This window comes from Ranitomeya imitator, chromosome 3 (genome assembly GCF_032444005.1).
Source record: "Ranitomeya imitator isolate aRanImi1 chromosome 3, aRanImi1.pri, whole genome shotgun sequence".
NCBI classification, from domain to species: domain Eukaryota; kingdom Metazoa; phylum Chordata; class Amphibia; order Anura; family Dendrobatidae; genus Ranitomeya; species Ranitomeya imitator.
In genome coordinates, this window is record NC_091284.1 from 777,295,259 (window position 1) to 777,314,728 (window position 19,470).

The 19,470-nt window shown below is 42.9% G+C and overlaps 1 protein-coding gene across 1 annotated transcript in view; it reads right to left on the reverse strand.

Moving 5' to 3' along the window:
* Positions 1-1,684: 1,684 nt before the first annotated feature.
* The window catches only part of LATS2 (large tumor suppressor kinase 2), an 83,586-nt gene continuing 65,800 nt past the window's right edge, over positions 1,685-19,470 (reverse strand). Inside the window, exons 3-8 of the mRNA XM_069759104.1 lie at positions 17,750-17,882; positions 14,658-16,150; positions 11,077-11,659; positions 9,124-9,306; positions 5,141-5,247; positions 1,685-3,026 (exon numbers count right to left, since the gene is read on the reverse strand). Of these exons, the coding sequence (XP_069615205.1) occupies positions 2,532-3,026; positions 5,141-5,247; positions 9,124-9,306; positions 11,077-11,659; positions 14,658-16,150; positions 17,750-17,882 (2,994 nt within the window). The 3' untranslated portion in view covers positions 1,685-2,531. The remainder of the gene's footprint in view (positions 3,027-5,140; positions 5,248-9,123; positions 9,307-11,076; positions 11,660-14,657; positions 16,151-17,749; positions 17,883-19,470) is intronic.

A 19,470-nucleotide genomic window follows, 5' to 3' on the forward strand; every position in this document is an offset into this window, starting at 1 on the left:
GATTCCCCCTGTGCGAGCGAATACATACTTGCGATCACTTGCCGACTAACGCGTGTCCGGCGTGTGACCGGAAGTGTGCAAATGGCCTATAGGCGGTGAATTGTGACAATGTGTGCACCATCATGATTCCACAGACTGCAGCCACATAAAGTGGCCACAGACTTTTCTACCAAGCCTTGACAACCCGTTAAAAGGCCTAGAAATTGTTGTTAGGGGTTTTTTTTGTAAATATCTTCCAAGAGGAAATTTTTGTTAAGAATACTGCCATCTTTATTATATATTGGTTACAATTTTTTTTTTTAGCTTTTCTCGAATAAGATCTGCCTCTTACTAGGGATTACAGTAAGTGTGGTGACCTTGCCCGAGGCTATAAAACCCGGTCACTTGCAGAGCATAGTAGACAATCATGGCTTATTGTTATGGCGTATCTAATAATCTAACAGTTCTTTAGTGTCACAAAATCTCTCGTTGGGTACATGAAGTGGCCGATTTGCTGCAGTCGCTTCTCTGTGGAATTAAAAAAAAAAAAAAAAAAGAAGAGGTAGCTTGGCTTATACATGATCCTCTCCATTAAAGTCTATTGGAGAAAAGCAAAGCAGTTTTCTGCAAATCCACAGAGAAAAAAAGATAGTGTAGAATGTATAAGCCTCGATTCATCAAAGTATTTACGCCCCAAAAAATGGAGAATAAACTTTGACAAGTTGCAAAATTTTTAGCGCAAGTCAGAGTTTTCATATCAGCTCCACCGATATGGGGGTGCCGTGAGGGCATGACGCCACAACTCATCTAGTTCATGACGACCTGAGGCTTTCCCTATACCAGAAGTCTTACTCAAGTCCTTGAGTGGAGTAACATTTCTGGCGGGGTGCACACTACTCATCAGATGCTCCCGATTCTTTGAAAGGCGTGCACCTCTTAATGAATCGGGAGCGTCTGACTCCACCACACCCCCTCATCAATCCCGGCCTAGAAAACAACCGGGCTTTATAAATCCGGGCCATGGTGTGAAAGATGAGGGTCCCAGAGATGGAACCTCTATAATGCAAATTTGCAGCAATGGCAGACCTCATTGTCCTTTCGAGTGATCAGCCAAATAATCATCAACAATATTAAACTCTGTATATTAGCTTAAAGGGGTTGTCTAGTACTAGAAATACCCATGCCCATACCGGTCCATGGGCCAGTGATAGGTATTGCAGATGATCTCATTTGAAGTGACTAGGGTTGGACGCAATGCCACATGGAATTGCACGGACTGGCTGGCAGCTCTCCCGACCTGAGCATGACAGCTGTATAGAAATATATCAAGCTGTCAAACTCGGCTCAGGAGAGCCGCCAGCCAGTCCGTGCACCGAGTTCTGATCTCAGGATGATTTATACGGTAGTCTAACTGCGGACCATGAAATATATGAACCCATTCAAGTTTTTTGAAGAATCCAATAAAGGAGAAGGTTTAACCTCTATAATTTAGGCTCTGATCACACACACATCATAGCTTCCATTCACACAGAAGCTTTTTGAATAAATCCCAGCCACTTACAATAGAGTTCATTAAAAAAAAAAAAGTAACCACTAATGGAACGGCAGAAATATAAAATGTGAATTTTACCCTTGAATCAACCTGCACTACCAAATACTGTCAAGTCGCCATCTAGTACATTAACCTTTTTTTTTTTTTTTTTTTACTTATATTCTGCATTTTAACTGCAGCGTATAAATCCAATAAACTCTGCGAGGATCAAACCAATATTAGAAAATATATAAGTGCTCTTTTGAAAAATATATGGGTAATGCTTCGAGGCTGTAACAGAAGTCTTAAGATCTATAAAGTTTGTAAGAAACAATAAAAAACAACAACAATAGTTAATTTCCTTCAATATCCGTAAAAATATTTTTGACCAAGCAGATAAAGCAGCGGACTGAGGATTTCCCACACTGCAGTCCTCCCCGCGGTGGTCTCCTCTCACACGTCACAGTTCAGTCATACGCAGAATATTTATGATAAGTGTTTGAAAATGATGGACCCCTTTTCCAAAGTTTCACAAAAAAAATGAACCAAGATGCAGCCAGGGAAATCAGAATATTCTTCAGATGTGAAGAAGCTGAAGTCTGGTGGAAAGACATAGGCTACTGCTAGGTAAGAAAGGAATAAACTGTGCTGCATCGGAGGGCAAGTCAAGTACGAGACCACTTCTAATGATACCGTTACTTGGCTGGGATAATGCCAAAAAGGTGCCACGTGGTACAGGTACCATAGTCTTTGGTTTTTGCTGGCAGCGTATCATCTACACGTATAAGCTCATGCCGTGACACAGCCTCCATAAGGTACAAATGGTGAGATGCCAAGATGTCCCAAACACTTCCAACGCTCTGCGTCTATCCTGATAAGTGCCATTTTCCTAATGCCTCAGTATTGTGGCAAGTGGCTGATAATGATCCGAAGGCAACCCATCTTAAGGACAGATATGGACATCGCTCATGGGTACTGGCCTCACTGGAGAAGATTTTCAGCACACGAGTAGTGAACCATTTCATACATAGACCGGTTGGCAATTCTCCGTCTCACTTGTGCTCGATTCTTGACTTTCTTCCCTAGATTCTTCGAAAGGTGAGGGCTCCATTCGAGATGGCTTTGGATAGCGGAAAGGATAGCCATTATCATCGAAGAACCTTCTGAAGGTAAATTCGTAGAAAGCATGTTCCGTGTGCTTGCTGTTAGGCGACATGAAAGTATCCCAAGCCATGGTGCTGTCTCCACTCTCATTCCACGGGCTTTCTTCATCCACCGGATCAAAATTGGACGTGTCCATTGGGTGACTGATTTTAGGGACATAAGGTGCTGGCTGCCGTCTGATATCAGAAGAGAAGTCAATGGACTTGAAGAATGGGTGGGCTTTAATTTCATCTGCCCCATTTCTGCCGAGTCTGTTCTCTGCAGCACAACAAAGTTTGGTGATCAGATCTGTCGCCTCTGGGCTAAGCTTGATCTGGGAGGGAATGTGAAGTGTGTTCTCCCAATTTATTACCTTTAAAAACAAAAGTGAAGCCAATATTAACGCATAACATACCACATACAACTGATGTAAAAAAAAGTAGAAATTCAAACCAAACTAGATCAAAGCCATTTTCGTTACTGCTGACTACTGGTGATGAGCGAATGTGCTGGGATAAGGTGTTATCCGCCGTGCTCGGGGGCTAACCGAGTGTCTCCGGCGTGCTCAAATAATATGTTTGCGTTCTTGCGGCTGTTTGACAAACAACACATGCAGGGATTGTCTAACAAACAGGCACTACGGCAAATGTATAACCCAAATAATACGTGAATAAAGCTGTAATTACCGGTATGATCAGGGAAAAAAAAAAAAGTTTAAATGTAATTTTTTTTTAGCATTAAATTAGCTGATGTTCGATCTGAATTTATTGACCAAACCGTGGCCAAATAAATCCCCATGTTTCTGAGGTTGGTGGATTTTATCTTAAATATAGTGTACAAATAAATGGATAAATAACAAATGAATGAGGGAATAAATGCTGATATGTACAGTGGGGGAAAAAGTATTTAGTCAGCCACCAATTGTGCAAGTTCTCCCAATTAAAAACATGAGAGAGGCCTGTAATTGACATCATAGGTAGACCACAACTATGAGCGTTGTTGTCCGATTTGGCAAGATTTATTTTGCAAATTATGGTAGAAAATAATTTTATTGTCACCTAAAAACATGCAAGATTTCTGTCTCTCACAGACCTGTAACTTCTTCTTTAAGAGGTTCCTCTGTCCTCCACTCATTACCTGTAGTAATGGCACCTGTTTGAACTTGTTATCAGTATAAAAGACACCTGTGCACACCCTCAAACAGTCAAACTCCACTATGGTAAAGACCAAAGAGCTGTCGAAGGACACCAGAAACAAAATTGCAGCCCTGCACCAGGCTGGGAAGACTGAATCTGCAATAGCCAACCAGCTTGGTGTGATGAAATCAACTGTGGGAGCTATAATAAGAAAATGGAAGACATACAAGACCACTGATAATCTCCCTCGATCTGGGGCTCCACGCAAGATCTCACCCCGTGGGGTCAAAATGATCACAAGAACGGTGAGCAAAAATCCCAGAACCACACGGGGGGACCTAGTGAATGACCTGCATAGAGCTGGGACCACCGTAAAAAAGGCTACCATCAGTAACACACTACGCCGCCATGGACTCAGATCCTGCAGTGCCAGACGTGTCCCACTGCTTAAGCTAGTACATGTCCGGGCCCGGTTGAAGTTTGGTAGAGAGAATTTGGATTATTCAGAAGAATATTGGGAGAATGTCATATGGTCTGATGAAACCAAAGTAGAACTGTTTGGTAGGAACAAAACTCATCGTGTTTGGAGGAGACAGAATGCTGAGTTGCATCCAAAGAAAACCGTACCTACTGTGAAGCATGGGGGTGGCAACATCATGCTTTGGGGCGGTTTCTCTGCAAAAGGACCAGGATGACTGATCCGTGTACATGTAAAAAATTTATGGGGCCATGTATTGTGAGATTTTGAGTGCAAACCTCCTTCCATCAGCAACGGCAATGAAGATGAAACGTGGATGGGTCTTTCAGCATGATCCAAGCACTCCGTCAGGGCAATGAAGGAGTGGCTTTGTAAGAAGCATATGAAGGTCCTGGAGTGGCCTAGCCAGTCTATAGATCTCAACCCCATAGAAAGCCTTTGGAGGGAGTTGAAAGTCTGTGTTGCCCAGCGACAGGTCCAAAACATCACTGCATGGAGGAGATCTGCATGGAGGAATGGGCCAACATACCACCAACAGTGTGTGCCAACCTTGTGAAGACTTACAGAAAACGTTTGACCTCTGTCATTGCCAACAAAGGATATATAACAAAATATTGAGATCAACTTTTGTTAATGACCAAATACTTATTTTCCACCATAATTTGCTAAATAAATCTTGCCAAATCAGACAAGGTGATTTTCTGGATTGGTTTTCTCATTTTGGCTCTCATAGTTGTTGTCTATCTATGATGTTAATTACAAGCCTCTCTCATCTTTTTAAGTAGGAAAACTTGCACAATTGGTGGCTGATTAAATACTTTTTTCCCCACTGTACGTAGAGAAAAAAAAAAAAAGAAAGATCTGGGCTCTTACCTTTAGTTGCGTTTCAGTAGGGTTGGGGGCAAGGAAAGGAGGCTGTCCGACCAACATCTCAAACAAGATGACGCCCACACTCCACCAGTCACAGAGCTGTGTGTACCCTGCACAATGACAGCAGACCATGGTAAGACAGCATTCATGAGAGCACATCGGAGTTTATTATGTGATCATTCAATATTTTATACGTCTGTTTGTATTAAATATTTTCCATGATTACATGCAATATCAAAAAGTGCATCCATCAAATATGTATCTAAAATTGTGCATTTGATTCAATGACAGAGTAAATTTAATTTTCCAATATTTTTTTTTTTAAAGTTCATCCTTGTATGCTTTCCTATATTCAGATTTCAGAAGAAAATGCCTATATGTTAGAATTAGGCTAGGTTACATGGTTACATAGTTATTAAGGTTGAAGGAAGACTATAAGTCCATCTAGTTCAACCCATAGCCTAACCTAACATGCCCTAACATGTTGATCCAGAGGAAGGCAAAAAAAACCCATGTGGCAAAGAGTAAGCTCCACATTGGGGAAAAAAATTCCTTCCCGACTCCACATACGGCAATCAGACTAGTTCCCTGGATCAACGCCCTATCAAGGAATCTAGTATATATAACCTGTAACATTATACTTTTCCAGAAAGGTATCCAGTCCCCTCTTAAATTTAAGTAACGAATCACTCATTACAACATCATACGGCAGAGAGTTCCATAGTCTCACTGCTCTTACAGTAAAGAATCCGCGTCTGTTATTATGCTTAAACCTTTTTTCCTCCAAAAGTAGAGGATGCCCCCTTGTCCCTGTTTCAGGTCTATGATTAAAAAGATCATCAGAAAGGTCTTTGTACTGTCCCCTCATATATTTATACATTAACATAAGATCACCCCTTAGTCTTCGTTTTTCCAAACTAAATAGCCCCAAGTGTAATAACCTATCTTGGTATTGCAGACCCCCCAGTCCTCTAATAACCTTGGTCGCTCTTCTCTGCACCCGCTCCAGTTCAGCTATGTCTTTCTTATACACCGGAGACCAGAACTGTGCACAGTATTCTAAGTGTGGTCGAACTAGTGACTTGTATAGAGGTAAAATTATGTTCTCCTCATGAGCATCTATGCCTCTTTTAATGCATCCCATTATTTTAATATTAGGTTAATATTAATGGACTTCTTTCTTTAAAGCTCCGCCTACTTCCGCATGCGTCCTGCGTACCTATCTTTAACATTAGGTATGCAGGGACATGTGTTTTATGCGGATGCGTCCGCATGTGTCATTTTGACGTGACCGCCGAATGCAAGAAAATGCATCATGTTGCGTTCGGTGGCACGTCAAAACGACGCATGTGGAAGATAAATGTTAAAGACAATGTTAAAGATAGGTACGCAGGACGCATGCGAAAGTATTTGGAGCTTAAGGAAAGAAGTCCACAGCACCACGCCGCGGACTCAAATGCTAATGTGAACCCTGCCTTTGTGATGTGCGAACGTGTTATCCGCCGTGCTTGGGTGCTAACAGTGTGTCTTCGATGTGTTCAAAAAATATGTTTTGAGCCCCCGCGGCTGCATGTCTTGCGGCTTTTTGTTAGGCAATCCCTGCATGTGTTGCGGCTCATACGAGCTCTTCTTGTTTTTTTTTGTTTTTTTTTTTAGAGACTAGCTGTGGTTTTGAATGACACCATTTATTTTAAAAGTACAACATACTAAAAAACAGGAAAAAGTTCCAGGTGCTGTGAAATGGTGAAAAAACAAACAATTCCACCATTGTTTTTTTTTTTGTTGTTTTATTTTAAATGGAACCTGGAATCTGTCAGAAGAAAAAAAAAACGTGATTAAACTGATTAATAGATTTTTTTAATTTGGATTAAAAAAAAAAATGAAGTTTGTATATTTGAAAAACGGAAATTAAAGCTTGGTTTGGGTCTCCATTTTTCAGGCGTTTGAACTCTGAGGGCTTGCTTATTTGCATATCTAAATGTAATTTTTATTAATATTAATTTAGGATTCATATGTTGTTAAAGGGAGCGGTGACGACCGAAAAAAAAAATAATTCTGGCTTTTTCGATTTTTTGTTGTTGTTGTTTTGCTTTACTGAATTTACCATTCAGGCTACATATTTTTCAGTTTTGATACATTGGACTTTTAAGGATATGCCAATACCAAATATGTTTTTTTCTTATTCTTACAATGGAAAAAATGGGTGATGTTTTTTTTTATGTAAGGTATTTTTAAAAACTCATTCACTTTATACCCAGTGATGATTTGATCGCTTGTTATATATACTGCAATACAGTATACAGTGGAATTCACAGTCTCCTGTGCAGCTTTACATGAGTACCAGCATGGCAGCAATGGGGGCCTTTAGCCCGCCCCGAGCTGCCAAGACATCCCGCATTTGCGTTGATGGTGGGAGGCAGATGGACGCTAGAATTTCTTCACCATGGAGATTGCACCACTGAAATGCTGCCTGTTAATCATGACAGTGCCATTTAAAGGGTTAAACAACAGTGATTGTACCTAGATCAGGAAGTGGGCGATATGGGAAGCTGTGTCAGTAATCATTTGGGATCTAAGGGGTAATGTTTCTCCTTGCGCACAGTGACAAGCCAGGCCTGGAATGTCAAGAGTGAGGAGACTTAAGGCCCCGTCACACAAAGCGACGCTGCAGCGATACCGACAACGATCCGGATCGCTGCAGCGTCGCTGTTTGATCGCTGGAGAGCTGTCACACAGACAGCTCTCCAGCGACCAACGATCCCGAGGTCCCCGGTAACCAGGGTAAACATCGGGTAACTAAGCGCAGGGCCGCGCTTAGTAACCCGATGTTTACCCTGGTTACCATCGTTAAAGTAAAAAAAAACAAACGCTACATACTTACCTACTGCTGTCTGTCCCCGGCGCTCTGCTTCTCTGGTCTGGCTGTGAGCACAGCGGCCGGAAAGCAGAGCGGTGACGTCACCGCTCTGCTTTCCGGCTGACCGACGCTCACAGCCAGTACAGGAGGAGTGCAGAGCACAGCGCTGGAGGACAGATGGCTGTAGGCAAGTATGTAGTGTTTGTTTGTTTTTTTACTTTTAGGATGGTAACCAGGGTAAACATCGGGTTACTAAGCGCGGCCCTGCGCTTAGTTACCCGATGTTTACCCTGGTTACCAGTGAAGACATCGCTGGATCAGTGTCACACACGCTGATTCAGCGATGTCTGCGGGGAGTCCAGCGACCAAATAAAGTTCTGGACTTTCTTCCCCGACCAGCGACAGCACAGCAGAGGCCTGATCGCTGCTGCCTGTCACACTGGACGATATCGCTAGCGAGGACGCTGCAACGTCACGGATCGCTAGCGATATCGTCTAGTGTGACGGTACCTTTAGACACCATGCATGCTTGTCTGGGAAGTTAAATATGCAATTTGTCTCTTCAGAGAGGAAGAGGACTAAAACTCAAGTGCCGCCTATTGGAAGTAGCAATCCTAACAGTCATTATCGACCCTTTAATGAGCCTTGTCACATGACTTCGGATAAAAGCCAAATCAGAATCCCAATTTGCAAACAGTGTTTCGGGGTATTGCCCCTCATCAGTGCAAAGTATTAAATTTGATCTCATACTTCCTACTTCTAATAGGTGGCGCTAGAGATCAAGTCCTCTTCCTGTATTAGGAGGTAGTTTGCATATAGTAATCATTTGGGATCACTTGTAACATAGGAAGGATCGTTTTCTGCCATCCAAGGATCTGGTATAGAAATCTGCAAAAAAACTTGTGTATTGGTTTACATGTGTAAGTTATTGACCAGCATGTCATATTTAGGTTGTTTACCATATATGTCTATTAAATCTTTTATTGTTGGGTCAATAAAAAAAAAAAAAAAGGCTTCTGAATCGGTCCGACTAGCTTCTAACATCAATTTTGGATTTCACAGAAACGATGGCTCCAAGTGATGAAAATGCTGAGCCAACATATGGACAGAGGATTTCTGGAGGCCTCACCTTTACGCAGGAGAACTTCTGGGGCGATATAGTTAGGGGTCCCCACTAATGAATGAGCCAGACATCGATGGTGCTGTCTCTTAGCTCTTTGTTCCAGCGTTTTCAGACGATCTCCACATCTGCAGTTGGATACATCGTCCCAATGCTCGCTGGGCTCCATGCTGTCCTGTCGAATGTGATTCCCTGAGAGATAGAAAAATCTGGAATGAGCATAAGAGTTTCAGAATTTTTCTCCAGTGTATCGGCTGACTTAAATGATAGGCAGAGTAAATGCACTGAGATACTTATTAATAAAAGATAATTATTAATGACATTAATCACATTTACAATAATAAGTTTTCATTTTTTTTCATTTTTTTAGTACATAGTAAAAGATACAATGTATTTCATGATCTTTCAGAAGATCGGCTTGGTTCAGTTTAACCACAAATCTATTTTATGATAGCATGGTTAGTGGACAAATGGGCCACAACCAAAAGAGGTGCAGAATACATTTTTTTGCCAGGGACGAGTTTTGCAAAATATTTGGGCAGTTTGTGCGCCACAAATAGGCTAAAGCAGATTTTCAATATCATTTATTTTTTTATGTAAACTATAATAAATCAGTCAGGTCTTGGACAACCCATTCTTCATGCTTTGGGTTCATCCACTGCTGTGCAGATCGGTCCCGGATCGGACCGCAATGCACGGACTGGCCGCAGGTCTCTTGCTTTGGGCTCATCCACACTGCCGTGAACATCAGTCCCAGATCAGATCACAATGCACGGACTGACCACGGATCTCTTGCTTTGGGCTCATCCAGACTGCTGTGCACATTGCTCCCAGATCGGACCGCATTGCACGGACTGACCACGGATCTCTTGCTTTGGGCTCATCCAGACTGCTGTGCACATTGGTCCCAGATCGGACCGCATTGCACGGACTGACCACGGATCTCTTGCTTAGGGATCATCCAGACTGCTGTGCACATCGATCCCGGATCGGACCGCAATGCACGGACTGGCCGCAGGTCTCATGCTTTGGGCTCATCCAGACTGTCTTGCATATCAGTCCCAGATTGGACTTCAATGCACTGGCCGTGGGTCTATGCTTTGGGCTCATCCAGACTGTCGTGCATATCAGTCCCAGATCGGACCGCAATGCACGGACTGGCCGTGGGTCTATGCTTAGGGATCATCCAAACTGCAGTGCACATCGTTCCCAGATCGGACCGCAATGCACAGACTGGCCGCGGGTCTCCTGACACGATTGTGACAGCTTCATAGAAATACATGAAGCGTCACGCTCGGGTTAGAAGAGCCGCGGCCAGTCTGTGCATTAGAGGTTCCTGCTCATACCAATGTGCACGGACATCTGAATCAGCCCTGAGCCTGTTTACACGTATCCATTTTATTTTCTCATCCCATTTTTTTTTTTTTTTGTAAAGCAGGAAGACTTTCTGGACTTTTTTATCCAATGACTCTTAGCAAAGGATTAGTTAATCACGGATGAAAAACTGAAGTACAAAGTCTGTCTTCTGTGTGTCATCCGTGTTATACAGATTCCTATAGGCTTGAATGGCCGAGTCTGATCTGCAAAAAGGATGAGATTTGGGCAAGCTCTGATTCTCACCAGAGACACGGATACATTTTTATAACTGATGTGTGTACGGATCAATTAAATTCTATAGGTCCGTGTGCTGTCCGAGAAAATAAACAGACAACGCCAAGACGTGTCACATGGATGTGTGAATGTAGCCTAACCCTGATCAACTTTTTGAGAAGTGGCAAAGGTGATGGAAAAAGTGCAAAAGGTCAAATAATTATTTGCAAGTGTGGCTTGCGCAAATAGTTTCACCTTCTTTTACCACAATCGTGGAGCATAGCTCTTCATAAACCCACCACAATGTCTAAAATACATAGTAACAAGCACAGCATGCGTTTGCATTGTGGATACCAATAAATACTTGCTTACCTTTCTGATAATATTTGGAGTTATGCGTCCATCTAAACCCAGTACAAAGTCCAAAATCTGTTAACTTTATATGTCCATCTAGATCAATGAGGATGTTATCAGGCTTAATATCCCTGTGGATGAATCCCATCTTGTGAACACTTTCAATGGCCAGAGTCAACTCTGCAATGTAAAACCTGGCCAAATGCTCTTGGAATACCTCCATGCGTATTAGGAGACTCATCATATCGCCTCCAGGGATGTAATCCATCACAAAGTACAAATTATCTTTGTCTTGGAAGGAATAGTAGAGTTTCACCACCCACTCATTGTCAGCCTCGGCCAGGATGTCTCGCTCAGCTTTCACATGGGCCACTTGATTTCTGTTAAGAACATCCTTCTTTCTCAGGGTCTTCATAGCGTATAAAGCTTTGGTGTCCACTTTGCTGGCCAAGCAAACTTCTCCAAAAGCACCTATGCCCAGGGTATTAATCTTCACAAATAACGACTTGTCCATTTTGGCTCTTTTTAGCCTGTTGTAGTTGGACTCCTTTTGGTAAAGGATTTTTCTCATCTGCTCCTGAACGGCTTCACAGAGTCCAGCCTGAAAAATATGAGCCATCAAATATACAGGTAACATAGTACGGCAGTATAAAGGAGACAGGAGTTCGCTCTAGATCAGTGATGTCAAACTCAAATACACAGAGGGCTAAAATTCAAAGCTTCTACAAAGTCGCGGGACGACCTTGATATTTATAAAAAAAAAATGTCTACAGTTGAGGAAGTTTTTCCTGATCATCCACTACATAGAAACTATATGTCCCCATACCAGAAGTTCTAATTGGGGACTGTGACAAGCCTGCACCTCGCCACCCCACCTGACGTCACTATTATGTCAGAATGATCACGCAGTACGGTCTTCGCACTTGCACCTATGTAACGTTCTGCACCCCCTGGGGATATGCAAGGTCAGCATTGCACAGTTTTACAAAGACACCCCCTGTCCACATGGGCCAAGGGAGGCGCGAGGAGTAAGAGGATGTGGCCCAGCAGTCACACCACACTCGCTCACATCCCTGACAGGCTGAGAGGCCCCTTTCACTAGCACCAGTAAAACTGCCCCTGGTCAGCCAAATAGGACTGACACCAGTTCTTTGTGAGCAACCCAAGGTTAAATTATATATTTACTTGCCTTAAGGGCACACTAGACAATATTCCATATACACAAAGGTTATACATATACAATGGTCAAATATGCAAATACAAATAGTGGAAGTACAAAGTATGCAGAAAATAAGAGTCAGTTACTAGTCAGATGGGTGGGGGAGGGGCTTTCACATGGGAGGCTGGTGGTCCCCCTCTGTTCCTTGACTTTTCCCCACACGATATGTCCTTGTGACCTCCCCAGAAAAAAAGCAATAGGCCATGCTTTACACAAGCACTTAACCCCTTATGGTTACTCCCCTCCTGCCCCCTTGGCTGGACTTAAATCCCTTCCCCTTGCATCTAAAAACTCCAAAACCTAAGAGGAGTCATAACTCCTTAATAGTTATTAAGGGAGACGTTTTTGGGGATATATTGATCCGGCCGGGCCTCTGCTATGTGTTGAGACCAAACATGGCTTTGCTGCCTGGCTCCTACTAGCCATTCTATATAGCTCCCCACCCTGGGGTGCTAGAACGGATCGAGAACCTGGAAGGTGTTCGGCCATTTCCAGAGATCTCGAAAATGTAACAAGTGTGTGGTTTGGATATACGATAACTCCATATTTTCCTTGTGAAATCCTAGCTGTCTGAACAAAGTTACACTACATCAGCTCCACAGGAGGTCTTCTTGAAGGAGCTTGGATACTAGCTGGTGGGTCTGGACCATCTGCTGAGCTAGGTGTCCTGTTACAGCTACACATGCTTTCAGGATGTTTTTAAGCCATTAAATTCCCCCACCCGGGTCACAAAAAGAACACCTCACAACTTTGCAGCCCTTACAAATTAGTTTTCCTCTTACTGAAGCCATTTGATTCCCCTTTCATTGCCCCCATAAATTATGATGCCAACAAAAGTTTCCCCCAAACACTGTATGATACCCCAACAGTGAATTCCTCCACACTTGCGGTACAATGACCCCCCCTTACCCTCAACCCCATGGCAAAGTATGGTCACCCCAACACAGCATGGTGCCCTAACCGTGATCCCCACTCAGATCTCCACCCAGTATAATAGGCCCCACATAGTCCTCCATAAAGTTTAATGGGCCCCACATAGTCCTCCATACAGAATAATGGTCCCCACATAGTCCTTTATACAGTATATAATGGCCCGCATAGTCCACTCCAGTAGAGATTAGTGGATCAACAGCAGGTGATGAATTAACGAAGTAACGAAGGATCCCAATAAGTATATACTTTTGAAAAACCATTTTGGATTTCCCAAATGTAACAATGCAGACCACTAATATAAAGCGATGCAAAACTAAACTAACATTTTACTAAAAATCTAAAAAAAAATGCCTCACTCGTGCACTTTCTAGAATTACTATCCACATTGTTTACAAGGTTCTGAAGCAAATATCCTGTGAATGTCATGTACTGGAGACAGACGGAGATCCTTGAATCAAAAATAGGCGATTCTTTCTCTCCAGCTGTCACAATTAGACAATCTCAAAATAAAGGTTTCAGAAAAATGTCACTAAATATAGCAACTAAATGACCACATCATCTAATATATTCTGGGATGTATTTTTAAGCGGTGCCCATGATCAGTCTATATGTCTGACAGAGGGAATGTAGCACCAGCTCTTATTACCCAACCAGCAACTGTCTGCGCTCCAGAGACATATTTTCAGATTTTTATGTTGAATAATTTATTATCCTTATCTACATGTAGCCATGCTATTGTCGGACCCGCAAAGCTAGGCTACTGCCTAGAATATTGCGTCCACATTTTAGCATCTCAAGCCCATGTCCTAGACCCTACTGTAAAACCTTATGTAGTCCAAGTTTGGTTCACAAAAACAGTGAGGAGTCCAAGTCTTGTGAATGCTAAAATGTACTCCTCATTACGGGCATCTGAATATGACCTGAAAGAGACCTTTGGGTCAGGTCTCCGTAACATCATGGTTCAAGACAACTTATAACAGTATTGCTGTATTGCCACTCACTGGCATTGACCTATACCTGGCAAAGACTGAATTGGAGGGCACTGCAAACTGTATATTCATTCCTTGGAAAAAAAAAAGGACATCAGACAGATAGCACTAGGACCAATGTTATTCAGTTGGGCTGCTCAGATGACCATTTTTTTTTTTTACATGGACCAAATCGGTGTGCACACGTTCACTTTATAGCCAAAGTGCCAGAGCACATGGCCGATTTTCCATATAGCCCAACAGTCTGCGAGGAAAAAATGGCAGCTACACTGGTCTGACTTACGGATCGCACTAGTGTATGTAATTAGCAGGCAGCTCCATCACTCGTCTGCTATGCGGACGAGCACATGGAACCAGTATAGAGAACTAGATATTGATAGGGTGGACAGAGAATGATCCTTCCCCATGTTATTGAGCCTTGCAGACTAGTGTTAAACTCGAGAAAAAGAGATAATTACCTCGGCCATCTCTTGTTCCAGCTGTAGCCGCCTATTAATCTTTTGCTGGTAGGTTTTTATTACATTCTCCACATGTTGCTCCATGTAAAACTTGAAGGCAAATGGTGAGTAGCTCTTGATTCTAGATTCCCTCTTTTCCTCATCCTTGCTATTTTTACGCACCGGTACAGGTGATGTTTGTATCTGTTTTTTATCCTTCCCAGACTTACTGGTTTTGGAAGGTTTATTTGCTTTCTCATGTTTTACGTCACCATTGACTTCCTCCACTTGATTATTTGTCACGTTGTCCACGATGCGCAGATTCTGCTCCACTCCTTTGCATATAGAGTTTATATCATGCTGCTCTGGGTGGAAAATGTGCTTTGGGTAGGGTGGAGGTGGAAATCTCATATCCTGACCACTATAATCTACATCAATCCCATAAGCACCTTGGCCACCAACAGATAATGGATGGGGTTCAATCTTCTCTAGATTGTCTGAGACCGGTGTTTGTGAAGGCAACCAGGCAGGGTGTGATGGGCCCACTGCAGTCAGGGGTTCTGGCCTCATCACCCTCATACTCTTTACTGGTTGAAGAACGTGGGCTGAAGTCACAGTCGTGATGGTTGGTGAGACCATAGAAGTATCTGGTTTGTTCTGAGGCGTTTGCCACATTGGCACTTGCTTTTGTTGCTGGTGGTTATTAAAGGAGTTAGTACGGCTTGGTACCTGGGACTCTGTTCTGAAGGGGACATGTTGCCGTATAGAGGATTCAATTACAGCACCTTGTAGAGAATCACGGCGTGACTGCTGATTTTGCCACACACCTCCCATATCATACATTTCCATATTCATGCTATTTGGTGTTGGATTCAAGAGGTTCTGAGGAGCATCTGGAAAGTCGTTAGTATATGGAGACCCCCTAGACATGACAAGCATCTGATGGGAAGGACTTGACTGCTTGTGGTGGGGATGTGGCATGTACAGACCTGCTGATGCTTGCTGAAATGTATGGCCTGGGCTTGTCTGTACCACTGGTCCTTTGTTCTGAATATTTGCATAGCCACCATCTTGTTGCATTTTGTTTTGAAATGAAGGGGTTCTTTGCACACCGTAACCCATCGGCTCTCCCTGTACCATCAGATGCTGACGGGAATAGTGTGGGCTGTTTGATGTATGAGGAGGCTGCATTGGTAAACCCTGGTTGGTGATAGTATAGTTCATGGTAACTGATTCTACATTGGCAGCATAGGCCTTCTGTTGGTGCTGATGACCTGCGGTAGTAGTATGAGCAGTAGTTCTTGGAGATGGTCCATTCATTGCTCCTGACTGAGGAGCAGAAAGCAAATAGTCCATGTACTGCCGTGGAACATCATTAAGAACATTGGCACCTTCAACAGGAAAGTTCGGCCCATCATAGGTTGCGTTATTCATTGGATGGTAAGGCGGAAAAGGTTCACTTGGTCCTTCAAAGCTTGACCGGTGAAGAACATTATTTGGGGCTGGACCTTTCCCTTCAAAATAAAACACATACAAATAAAAAAAAATAAAAATGAACATCACTAATTACTTTCCAACTGCTTTTCCGTATGTACTGAATTAATACACAGGAAACAGAATTTTATAGGGTAACCTTCACTTGATACCAACTCCATATTTTATTGAATTACGTCTCAGTATTTATATCAAACTGGGACCTGTATAGAGTGTTTTAATACTCCCCTGCTATATTTAACCTCAAATAAGCCTCAAATTATAGTATTTGACTCTATTTTATCTCAATGTTCTGCTTAATGTATGTCCCAGACCTATGCATATGTATGCACTTGTATGCCCATATAAATATATAGTAAAACGTAGTCCAAAATGGCAATGGTCTCTCAGCATTAAAAAGTTTATGGATACATCACATTATAGCCTTCTCTGGTTAGTGCAGCCTTCAGGAATAACTGACAAAGCAGCAAACCTCTTTAAAGCGAATCTGAGCCATGAAAAATGGTCCCAGACCACTATTTTATGTGGATAGCTGTAATTTAATGAATTTCTGAACTCACTTTTACTCTGCTTCAATCAGCTGGCAAATAGTCCATGCTCTGCATCGAATGCATCTCTAAGACTCGTAAGCTAGCAAAATAGTACAGCGAACTCCTAGATGCCTCATTAGCATATATAAAGGACTGTTCACTAATAATTCCTGAGACCCTGCTAGTCTCCACTTCCTGGGACCCCGCTAGTTTCCACTTTCAGGGAACCCGCTGGACTACACTCCCTGAGAACCCGCTGGACTACACTCCCCGAGAACCCGCTGGACTACACTCCCTGAGAACCCGCTCGTCTCCACTCCCAGGGTTACCGCTCATCTCAACTCCCAGGGTTACCGCTCATCTCAACTCCCAGGGTTACCGCTCATCTCAACTCCCAGGGTTACCGCTCATCTCAACTCCCAGGGTTACCGCTCATCTCAACTCCCAGGGTTACCGCTCATCTCAACTCCCAGGGTACCCGCTGGTCTCAACTCCCAGGGTACCCGCTGGTCTCAACACCCAGGGTACCCGCTGGTATCAACTCCCAGGGTACCCGCTGGTATCAACTCCCAGGGTACCTGCTCGTCTCAACTACCAGGGTACCCGCTGGTCTCACCTTTCAGGGTACCTGCTGATCTCAACTTCCAAGGTACCCGCTGGCCTGCTGGGTTCCACTTCCTGACAACCTGCTGGACTCCACTACCTAGGAACCCACTGGTCTCTGCTGCCTGATAATCCACTGATCTACCCTTCATAGAAACCCACTGGACTCTACTTCCTGGGAATGACTCCTTAGCCAGTCACAGGCTGCAGTGATGACCCACCACAATGCGCCGTTGCCTGAGTAGTCATTTTCTGTGTGTTGAAGAAAACCAAAAAGTTGTGACTGGTGAGAACCCAGGAAGCATTAAAACGAGAGCAATGGGAGATTAGTGAGTACAATTTATTTTATTTTTTTAATGATTTTTTTTTCTAAATATTAGCTGGACAACCCTTTTAAAATACTCTACAACTAAAACTAATATATAAAATAGCATAAAATAGCATGAATGTGCGTACAGTGAATCCATTATTCATATGGGATTTTACCTGGTGACGTTTGCTTTATTACTTGAACGATCTGCTCATTTCTGGGGTCCAGATATCCCATTTTACTATAAAATTCAAGTGCTGCCTCAATGCTCCGACTCCCAGTCTGCTTCAAAGCTCGTATTGCCATTTCCTATTTACAATGAAAATAATGACGAATACATTAGAAGATTAATGATAAATGGTCTCTAGATATCATAAGGAACAGTGTTATTCTATCAGAATACAGCAAGCTTTATACAGTGGGGCAAAAAAGTATTTAGTCAGTCAAAAAAGTATTTAGTCAGTCAGCAATAGTGCAAGTTCCACCACTTAAAAAGACGAGAGGCGTCTGTAATTTACATCATAGGTAGACCTCAACTATGGGAGACAAACTGAGAAAAAAAAATCCAGAAAATCACATTGTCTGTTTTTTTAACATTTTATTTGCATATTATGGTGGAAAATAAGTATTTGGTCAGAAACAAAATTTCATCTCAATACTTTGTAATATATCCTTTGTTGGCAATGACAGAGGTCAAACGTTTTCTGTAAATCTTCACAAGGTTGCCACACACTGTTGTTGGTATGTTGGCCCATTCCTCCATGCAGATCTCCTCTAGAGCAGTGATGTTTTTGGCTTTTCGCTTGGCAACACGGACTTTCAACTCCTTCCAAAGTTTTTCTATAGGGTTGAGATCTGGACACTGGCTAGGCCACTCCAGGACCTTGAAATGCTTCTTACGAAGCCACTCCTTCCTTGCCCTGGCGGTGTGCTTTGGATCATTGTCATGTTGAAAGACCCAGCCACGTTTCATCTTCAATGCCCTTGCTGATGGAAGGAGGTTTGCACTCAAAATCTCACGATACATGGCCCCATTCATTCTTTCATGTACCCGGATCAGTCGTCCTGGTCCCTTTGCAGAGAAACCGCCCCAAAGCATGATGTTTCCACCACCATGCTTTACAGTAGGTATGGTGTTTGATGGATGCAACTCAGTATTCTTTTTCCTCCAAACACGACAAGTTGTGTTTCTACCAAACAGTTCCAGTTTGGTTTCATCAGACCATAGGTCATTCTCCCAAAACTCCTCTGGATCATCAAAATGCTCTCTAGCAAACTTCAGACGGGCCCGGACATGTACTGGCTTAAGCAGTGGGACACGTCTGGCACTGCAGGATCTGAGTCCATGGTGGCGTAGTGTGTTACTTATGGTAGGCCTTGTTACATTGGTCCCAGCTCTCTGCAGTTCATTCACTAGGTCCCCCCGCGTGGTTCTGGGATTTTTGCTCACCGTTCTTGTGATCATTCTGACCCCACGGGGTGGGATTTTGCGTGGAGCCCCAGATCGAGGGAGATTATCAGTGGTCTTGTATGTCTTCCATTTTCTAATTATTGCTCCCACTGTTGATTTCTTCACTCCAAGTTGGTTGGCTATTGCAGATTCAGTCTTCCCAGCCTGGTGCAGGGCTACAATTTTGTTTCTAGTGTCCTTTGACAGCTCTTTTGTCTTCACCATAGTGGAGTTTGGAGTCAGACTGTTTGAGGGTGTGCACAGGTGTCTTTTTATACTGATAACAAGTTTAAACAGGTGCCATTACTACAGGTAATGAGTGAAGGAAAGAGGAGACTCTTAAAGAAGAAGTTACAGATCTGTGAGAGCCAGAAATCTTGATTGTTTGTTTCTGACCAAATACTTATTTTCCACCATAATATGCAAAAAAAAAAAAATGATAAAAAA